General features: G+C 32.7%; 1 protein-coding gene across 1 annotated transcript; it reads left to right on the forward strand.

Moving 5' to 3' along the window:
* The first annotated feature begins 1,058 nt into the window (after positions 1-1,058).
* On the forward strand, positions 1,059-1,397 carry LOC139497485 (craniofacial development protein 2-like). Its single transcript, XM_071285713.1, has one exon. It carries the CDS (start codon positions 1,059-1,061, stop codon positions 1,395-1,397), a length of 339 nt encoding a protein of 112 aa, XP_071141814.1.
* The last annotated feature ends 9,105 nt before the right edge of the window (positions 1,398-10,502 follow it).

The following is a 10,502-nucleotide window of genomic DNA, read 5'->3' on the forward strand; positions in this document are numbered from 1 at the left end:
GTTTAGCGCTATAAAACCAGGTTAAAGCCATCATTTTCTACATGACTAAATGCATAACCAAGTCAGGAATATGACAGTTGTTGTCCATTCGTTTGGTTAGTTTTATCTCTTAATTTTGCCATTTGATTAGGGACTTTCCGTTCTAAGTTCATTTTTTTTGTGATTTTATGAATCAACTTGCACATGTTGCAAGTGTTGTAACTGTAACAGAAATCGGTCTTATATCTTAAATTGTAAACATAGTCTTTTCATCTATAATTTAACAGAACCTTTCATATGCACAATTATAATATTTTGTCTGAGTATGTGTGAATTACATGATCTGCCTAGAAGATTACACAAGTTCTATATTACTTTAATGTGCTGGTGGTTGTTCCACAGGGCAGTAGTACGCGTCAAGTGTGGCTGGTTTTTTTTTTTTTTTTATAAAAGCAGCTGCCGCTGGCTAGCTTCATATGTAAGCGAAGAGAGAGCCGAGTGAGTAAGCCTCTCCTGTCAGTACATAGCCTCTACACTGTCAAGACTTCTACAGTGCCTCCCCGCGACAGCACATGGTAACTGGGGTCTAGCATCTCAGGCTTTACTGTAGAGGATCTTGGAGCAGCAAGGGCCCTAAAGATGCAGAGTGTAGGCCCACCGACGTGTGGACACGCCCTTGCTCTCATTAACCTTGCCCCAACTATGGGTAAATAGCCGGTTAGATGAAAATCGTTAACCCAGGAAGGTAATTTATCTAGGAGAAAGAAACTCCAAAATAAAAACGGGCAGATAATGGTTCGTCAGCCTTGGTAGGCAATTTATCTAAAGGAAGGAAACCTCGACGAAAAATCCCTGGCCCTCCAAGCAGGGGGTTTGGCATAGGGCCAACAACCCTATCCTATAAAAAGATTAAAGTTACGGAAACAGCAACAAAGGAATCAAACACAACCGCTTTACGAATAGGCCTTCAAGTAAATAGTATGATTGCCAGTGGTTAAAGCCGCAAGGAAGCTACTGGCAGGAATGAAGTGCTGAGCGCTAAAGCAAAAACCAGAATAGGATTCTGGAATGTACGTACTATGTATGAAACTGGAAAACTCGCACAGGTCACATCAGAAATGAGGCGATATAACTTGCACATTTTGGGAGTCAGTGAATACAGATGGACAGGTTCTGGTAAAATGAAAACTGACACAGGTGAAACAGTTCTTTACTCAGGCAGAGAAGACAACCATCATTTTGAAGGAGTAGCCATCATTCCCAAGAAAGGCACTGAGAAGGTACTTATTGAATGGAAACATGTTAATAGTAGACTGATAACAGCAAAATTGAAAGGAGTACACACCAACATGACCCTTATACAATGCTATGCACCAACAAATGACAGTGATGAAGCTGCAAAAGACATATTACTTTAATATTTCATGATCAAAATATTATGTTAATTTTTCAAAATCATCATTCATTTTCCAGGTATCAATGATGAGTAAATTTATATTAGTTCAACATGTTCAATAAGAGATAATTCATACGGTATATCAATAGTGCCTTCAAATTTACCATGTGCTTGTTTTTAATGTATTTTTTTGTACTTTGTATTCTTTTTAGTGTTTCACTTTTATTTTGTTATTTTGTTATTTTTGTTTTGAACTTTGTTCTTAATCCTAGTTTATTTTACGGGCTTTCGAATATGTGTATGCTTTATGAAAAAATCACAGCTGGTACGAGGTAGCAATGCCTTCTTATTTTTTCATGTTTTATGTATAACCATCAATAAAAATTCTATTGAAAAGTTGTGTGTTTTGCATGGTGAATATAAATTAAATGAAATGTGATTGTTACATCCCTGAAGAGCCACTTCAACACTATAATTAAAGTTATCAAACAATACTTGATACAATTAAAGAGACTATGTAGAAGTGAATAAAAGAAAAGTTGCCGTATAGCAGCCGGTTAATATAACGCCCTTAAAAGCTTTAGAAAAAAAATTTCATAGAAATGACATGCTTTCTATGCGCTTTTCTAGATTTTTCTTTCACATGAACACTCACAGCCAAAAATTTGGAAGCCATGAATGAATATAAAAAAAATTGCGGCTGTTAATTCGGACAATTTTTTAAATATTAAATTGTTTTCTGACTCAAATTACAACACACATCAGGCCTTCATAAAACTTTCGAGTAAGATTTTTTTGAACTTAGACTCGATAATCAACCAATTAAAATACATGATTTGTTGTTTCGAGCATGATATTTGTGCTCCAAGCACTGAGCAAAGTTTTGTGACTTCAACCCCTAGTCTCCAAAAAGGAAAACGATTTGGAAGATTAAAAAAGTCTCAAAACAATGAAGCTTTATTCGTTCACCTATTTGGAAATTGCTTTCTCTTTTTAATCAATATGTAATCAAAGGTCAACTTTTGAAGACAACTAAAACAGCAACGCAAACATTGTTGAATAACACTCATTTCCTTTTATTCCCAATTTTAAATTCTTTTACTTTTATCTTTAATATCTGGTCATAAATTAAATTGATTGAAAAATATGAGCGCATGTTTAAACAAAGTACTTAGTGTTAACACGATGTCATTCATACACAAGTTTATGCTTCTTATACAAACAAATTTATCTTAGTACACACAAAACCTGTTAATCAGGTACACACTAGTATTAAAGTTACGTTCAAAGATATGTTTTCTGTATGCTTTTAATGTTGGTTTAGCATGAAAACACAAAGTTCACCAAAATTATTTTTTGGCGTATGGACTTTGTAACCAAACATTGATTATAATTGTTATAATAAACTGATAAAGCCAGACTACTTGGTTTTAATCATTTCAAATATCGATCATTAAGTGGCCTGTAAAGAGGGACTACTCAGGGTCCTCAGTAAGGGGGTACCTGGTTGATTGGAAGACAAAAAAATGTTTAAAAATGTTATATGCAAAGGAGCTAATTGACAAACACAAAGTTTTTGCCTGAAGCATCTCAACATTTTCACCGCGATAATGTTGTACATCTTAATAAAACACATGTTAATTAATTGTTTCAGTTGAAAAAATAAGTCCACCAGTTCCATTAGAATGAATGTATATTTGATGTAGTAAATGTAAAGTCGAAATTTATCAAATCTTTTATTTGTTTAATTCTGCAAAATGTATAACATTTTTTAACATTGACAGTAGTGCTACCCGTCGCCCACAAATGTATATGTGGACATAGTGATCTTTAAATACACAGATTGTTTTTCCATAACCTTTCAAATTTGACAAACGTCTAGAAATAAAATGAAATGTTTCCCTTTGTCAAGATGATATATACTTGTATACCAATATGAAACAGATAAAAAAAAGCGTCTTCTTCTTTCCAAACGGAAACGTTTAGAAACACATATTATTTACTTAATATGCAATCGCAGTACATCTTTAAAGGGTCGTCTATATGTGGTTACTGGCTCTGTGCCTTTAATCGCAGACTTCATAAGTTTATGAAATATACTTTTGGTCAAAATTAATGTTGTAGGAATGTAACTTTCTTGGCCCTTGAGTTTCTTTGTATTTTTTCGTTGGACACGTAATGCAAGAATAATCATACAACATGATATAATACGCGGTGACGTTAGCTGCAAATATCGCAACAAAGACAAAGGCTGATTTTAAATCATGCAAATGCATGTTCTAACGAGATATCATCTAAACAAGTGGCAAAATGTGGTTATAAATTGATTGATGAGTATGATGACTGATGTTGACTATTTTATTTATGGTGGTTGTTTATTTAACACATCAAAGTAAATATAACGGAATTTGATGAGACTGTCATTAAAGTGAAAGGGTTAGCGCTATAGAATAAGGTTTAATCCACCATTTTCTACATTTGAAAATGCCTGTACCAAGTCAGGAATATGACAGTTCTTGTCCATTCGTTTTTGATGCGTTTTGTTATTTGATTTTTCCATTTGATTATGGATTTTCCGAATTGATTTTCTCCTAGTTCAGTATTTGTGTGATTTTACTTATTATTGATTGATTGATGATTGAATGTTGGTTTATCTTTTAATAATATAATGTTTATGTACTATACTTAAAGAGAAATCTGGACAATTAGTGTTCGTAAGCTTTATATATGCTATAATGGACTTATATTTGAACCTAAGATCCGATATGGTAATGCTAATAGAGATTTTAAAGACTTTGTGTCAATTGAAAAAATGTCAAATATTAAGAAATTTTAATGCAAAATTTAATTAAAAAGTGATAATAAACATTATAAATGCGAAATTGTTTTTCCAAAACTAATCGCTTCTGCTTGTCACATGACTTTGTATTTCATCATAAAAGGCGATTTCTGTTCTTTTTTTTAAACTGACATTGACAAGAGGGAAAATGACCAAATGCCTAATAACAAATATAAAGATATTTCTAGTTGTACTTCCAATCTTAAATTTGATAATGTTTACTGTGTCGTTGGTACTTTTAATAATTTCACTTAATCCCGGAGTAAAATGGAATGAATATAAAGACGAAATAGTGCGCGGAATGTACATGTATTATTTCAATACACTGTGGTCAAGTATGGATGCTAATTCCTATGAGGGGAGAGTAAACTCTGGAAATTACACGCAAATACTGAATCCTCGTTATGGTGGTAGGTGATCATATTATAAGTGTCAATTTAATATATCGGAAGTGCGTCTGGCGTTAAAAAAGAAGTACGTTGCTGAAGTACGTTGTCTTCAATAACAAAAAAAAGAAAAAAAAGTTGGTTTAATATAATTGGTTTAGTTTTATTCACCTTTTTGGTATCATTCACCTCTCCTTCACAGTTTTATACGACTGACAAGTCAGCCAGGTCTTTTCTAAATGGATTACTTTTTTCTTTAAGAAATAATATCAGGTATTTGCTAGTAAATATACGGCTTGTCGCAACCAACGGTGGAGCAAGTATGCTAAACCACTTTTCTCCAATTTGTTGACTACAAAGAACATTACATAAATCAAAAGTTTGGTTTACTAATGGTGTAGCATTTATGGTTTTATTTGAAGGACGGACTCTGTATCCCGATAGTTCTACCAACAGAGATGGTCACGCAGAAGTACGTTGGGAGCATTGTGAATCTTTTGGTTAATAGCTGCGCCGAATGGCATTTCAACTTGTACTTTTTAAAACTCCTTTCCTCAGAAATATATGCGCGTTTCGTATCAAACACAATTTTATAGTTTATTCTACAAAACGTTGTAGTATCAACAATGCACCTATAGTCCTAGACAAGCTTATAATGCATTTTGTTAAAAACAAATGGTTGTTCCAAAATTTCCAAAAACGGGCTTTTGTGGACGTTTCGTAAATCTCTTTTTTTTTCACCGCAAAAATATAAATAATTCCGTATAAAATGCGACTGTTTTGTGTTATGTTGAGTATTGTTTATTATGTTGAAAGACGTGCATAATGACAAATGATACCAATACGACTTGTGTAGTCTCTAAGAATTCCATTGTCATGATTGTCAATATTATCTTTCGGAAAATTTGGTGACAATTGAGTACTCATTAGATAAACTCATATACACCAGGCTTAAAATTGTGTACGCCAGACTCGCGTTTTGTTTACAAAATGATCATCATGTTTGTTAAAAGGAGAAAAAGTACGAATTTGGAGAGCATAAAAGTTGACCATATATACTCTCAAATGAAAATCGTTTTTATGTGACCTATTCTTAATAAAAGTATTTAAAAAGTAAGGTGAATAAATCAATATGTGGAGTACAACATTTCTATATTTTAAAAAAGTAAAAATGTATATGAATAATACGAAAATCCACTTGATTTGATTTATTTTTTATAAGCAAGTTAGCTTTAAAACCTCTGCAATTCGTTCTTCCATCAATCAATGTGGATCTTTTATTGAACCAAATATCGTCAGAACGAACGACGATAAGTACAGATTTGTGTATTGTATATTTCCTCATCTCCAATCAACAATCAATTTAAACATAAGGAGGTGTGGCGTGATTGCCAATGGATCAACGATCTACCTAGGTTAATAATAATAATTATTAAGTGACAGTTCTCTCACAAGCACACAACAAAAAGGGCATTGTACACATGAATGAAAAATAGGAAAATTCTACATTAAAGAGGGACAAATGATACCAGAGGGACAATCAAACTCATAAATCGAAAATTAACTGACTGGCTGAAAATGAAATAGACAAACAGACAAACAGAACTCATGACATAACATAGAAAACTAAAAAATAAGCAACACGAACCCCTCCAAAATCTAGGGGTGATCTCAGGTGCTACGGAAGGGTAAGCAGATGCTGCTCCCACATGTGGCATAATCTGTACAGCACGAGCAACAAACCCTGCAATCAATGTTAAAAAAAGGAAATGTGGTATGATTGCAAATGAGACATTATACACACAAGTTAAAAAAAGATTTATAAGAAGACAGCTCTAAGTATGTTACAAAAAGATACTTTGAACTCGTTCATCCTATTTCGTTAAAATATACCTAAATTATTCATCCAAAAACAATTATAATGTAACTGCAAACTTTTATAATTCAGAGAGCTGGAAAAATCCAATTAAAACAGAGCTGTATATAGCGATAGGATTGGTGTCTGGTTCATTACTTCTACAAACAGTAGCCGTAGTGATACATTCTGTAACTAAACAGAAACTGTTTGTTGTCATTTTAAGTTTGTTTGCTACAGGAATAGGCACTGCAGGAGGTATGTCTCAAATTTAATCAAACATTATAATATCAATCAACTCAAAAGTTTCTTTCGAGATGACGATGCACAAGAAAAATACGAAAATATTTCTCTTTGTATAATTGTTGTGTCCTAAGTTTGAAAGGTTTTCGAAAACCTTTTGTGGATACATAACTACATGTGATATACTTTGAAAAGTCAGAACGTCTGTCACCCTTCCCTGCAAAATACTGAATATTAGATTTTAGAAATTTCTGAATTTATCAAAGTCAAAATTTATGAAATGTTTGTCATAAATCATGGAAAAGCCTTAAATACATTGGTAATAGATCGTTGGAGACAAATTAAGTTAATAATTTAAAATGAAATATTTCCATAGAATCAAAACCATGAGTGATGAGTTTGAAATAATACTTTATATAAAAATCGGGAGATGTGGTTTGATTGCAATGAGATAACTAAAGTTCAGGTCTTGAAGTCATAAAATTTTCGAGTCAGTTTTTTGTACTCATATTCCAAAATCAACCAATCAAAATGCAAGATTTCATCTTTCGAGCATAATTTTTGTGCTTCGAGCACTGAGCAAAGTTTAATGACTTCAACACCAGATGTAGATGATGTAAGCAATTATATACTTACGTTCTTTCATTCACCTGTATGTTAGACCTGCACAATGTAATTTTCATACAAAAAATATCTTGTGAAACGTTTTCCTTTTCTTTTTTTATAAAATGTTTTGTAGGCCTCATCGTCTTAAATGCCTTTCAAACTATTGCCAAATGAATTGGCTAACTTATTGGTAAAAGTTATGACTATATAACTAGAATCAAGTACAGTATGTACTTGGGAATTGTATGTATACATAACGAAAAAGCGCAAGGTACATAGAAGGCATTAAAAACTAACAAACCCAGTTAAATTGACAAAGCAATGGCAAAAAAAATATTGATGAACGATCCTGTGAAATCTATGCAACATTTTGGTCAGTGTATTAGAGTCAACCAACTGATGGTGACCGGTCAGTTCAACTTTCGATTGACTGACTTCAATTTTACCAATTGGAACACTTGGTTATATACTATAGCTTCTTTGTAAGCAGTAGCCTGCTATTACGGATGATAAAAAGCAAGCAAATGGAATATTGTGTCTGGTTAAAATATACTCCATTGGCAGGTGCTGCTCGAATGTTTTATTTTTTTAATTTTTTTTTTTTTGCTTTCCTGTTTTACGTCTAGATGGCTGAGTTTGCCTTTATTGGAAAATCTGTTGATAATTATGATTTACTTTTAGGGTATTTTGATATGCAATCAAAAGAAGATTACAAAGATGGACTTTCTGATGCTATATCTAATAACGTCAAACCATTTTATAATTCAAAAAAGGAGAAAATGCTGATCGGGTATAATCTTGCCAAATTCGGTGCAGTTTTGACGATTTTAGGAAGTGTATTTATACTTTTATACATCAGCCTTTATATTCCGTTCGGGGATGGAAAATGGATATGGCAAAAGAAAACTGAAGTTTTACCAACAAAAGATCCGAAAAGGTCAGGGAAACTGTCTGATGCTGTTATTCGACGAATACAACAAAACATTTATAAAGAAAAACCATTAGAATCAGTAAAAACGAAAGTAAAAATAATCACTGTTCAAGAATTTAACAAAAGTTAATTCCGTATTCAGGTATATGTGTCATCATGTATTGCCAGTATCATAATTGCATATACACACTTATATGTAAATGTATAGCCTATAAACATTCTTACTCATTTAGGTTTAAATTTATTTGATAGTTGTTTCTCCAAATTTTATAAACAGTAATGCCTATCCATTTCCATAAAGCTGTTAAAAATTAACATAAGATAGTCACCAGTGTAAGACTTCAACATAACGGGCTCAAAAATGTTTCTTGACCCATTAGTTTTGAACTTCAGTAATAGAAAGCAAATGAAAACTATAAAGATAAGAAGCATTACTGTGGATGTCTTAAAATATACCCATACAAAAACACAGCATAAACTTAAACGTTCTATCTTTACACATGTTACAAGAATCTGCATTTATTACAAATTCTAGCAAATGGGCTTCCGAATTAGCTTGAAACCCTGTTAGTGGAAGATATTAGCAAGCAAAATCGAGGGAATTGTGCAAATGATGATACAAGCATGAAAATTACCACAAAGCATCATTGTTATATACTTTGTAAGAAATAACTGCTGACCATTAAAAAAAAAAAATTCAAGATGGCCACGGCCATTTTCTGAAATGGCTGTTTTCTTTAGTTTGAAAATACTCATTTTTCTTGGAAACTTTTCTTTGAACTTCTTTTAGTAAAAACCAATTAGCAGGTTTGGTGGCTACCTTCCTTACATCACATATTTATTAAAAATGAGTATTTGACATATCCAGTATTTGCGCACGCGCGAAAATGTAACAAAATTCTTTCAAAAACATTTGAACTATTTACTATATATTTAGTGTTTTTGGATTTTTAATGATATTATGAATTGGTTTAATAACATTTTTCAAGGTTATGATACATATGTGTTTCACACTTTTGCGCATGTGCAAACTACTTATAGACATCAAGAGCGATTCGTATGCACTACCAGGCAATTCTCAGGTATTCGATGGTTAAGGCGAAAATGTAGTTAATCTGGAGAAACATCAAATGTAACTGAAGATCAGCCACTTTTGGAAATGCCTAAGCAAATTCAGTGGGAATGGCCTGATTTGATAGGGGATAGACATGTTGTCTTACTGAAGCCAATATTGCAACACCAAGAACGGCAGATTATTCTAATGTATGTTCAAATGTACCTAGGACTAGACATGCGCATCAGACAACTGCATGTATTTTGCTTAAACTTTGTTAATTTCAGATTATGAAAGCTAAACTCAGAATATATAATTATGTCATGACTCTGTGACGTTCAATGATTTAAAAGACTGGTGTAAGCAAAAAGAGTCATCTCGACCACAGTTTAATTCCTGGCGTTCAATTATAAATTAAGAACTTCTTCTGATTTTGGTATTATGCTCATTTCATGAGTTAGACAGTCCATATAAAGCATGATAGCATATTGTTTTAGGTCTTGATCGTGTAAATTATGCTTGATCGTTACCGACTCATCTCCGATATATGACTTCCTTTCCCGAACATCACCCACAGGTGGCAATGGAATTTGAAAATGATAATTGCACTGTACGTAAGACCAGTAAATTTCTTTCTTGTTACACAATTGATCAGGCACAAAAACAGAATAATGCAATTGTGAAGGGTGATATTGGTGCCATAGGATTAACCGAAGATCCCATTTAGACAAATGAATGGTAGCTGGACCAGGAGTCAGTATACTAGAAGATTAATTTGAAAGATCTAGTGGTTTGGGTCATTCTAAAACAGACGAACGATATAATGAAGACTCTACGAAAACACAAAAAGATTTCTTAAACAGCTTTAAAGGCTTTGCAAGTATGAACGAGTTTGGAAATTCATTTCTAGAAGAGTCGTCAGATTTGTAAAAAAATACTTCATTTAGGAAATTGTTGATTCGGAAACAGATAAGATATGTTAATAAACTCCAAGATATTGGTCCAAACAATACGAAGATCTTTTGAAGCAAATGCAAAACGAAGGAAAACCTGCTTTTTATAACCAAATAAAAAAAGAACAACTTCCTATTTTTGCCGCAAAATGAAACTGGAAACGTCTTTGTCAAAAACAAAGCTAGAGAACCTTAAAAGTGATTGCGATATCTTTTCTAGACTTTTCATTCATTCCTGATCCTCCGTCTTTATCTCAGAA

This window comes from Mytilus edulis, chromosome 12 (assembly GCF_963676685.1).
Source record: "Mytilus edulis chromosome 12, xbMytEdul2.2, whole genome shotgun sequence".
Classification (NCBI taxonomy): Eukaryota; Metazoa; Mollusca; class Bivalvia; order Mytilida; family Mytilidae; genus Mytilus; species Mytilus edulis.

What these genes read in the sequence shown, in the direction of transcription:
- LOC139497485 (XM_071285713.1), top strand. Translation starts at nt 1,059, where the DNA reads ATGTATGAAACTGGAAAACTCGCACAGGTCACATCAGAAATGAGGCGA.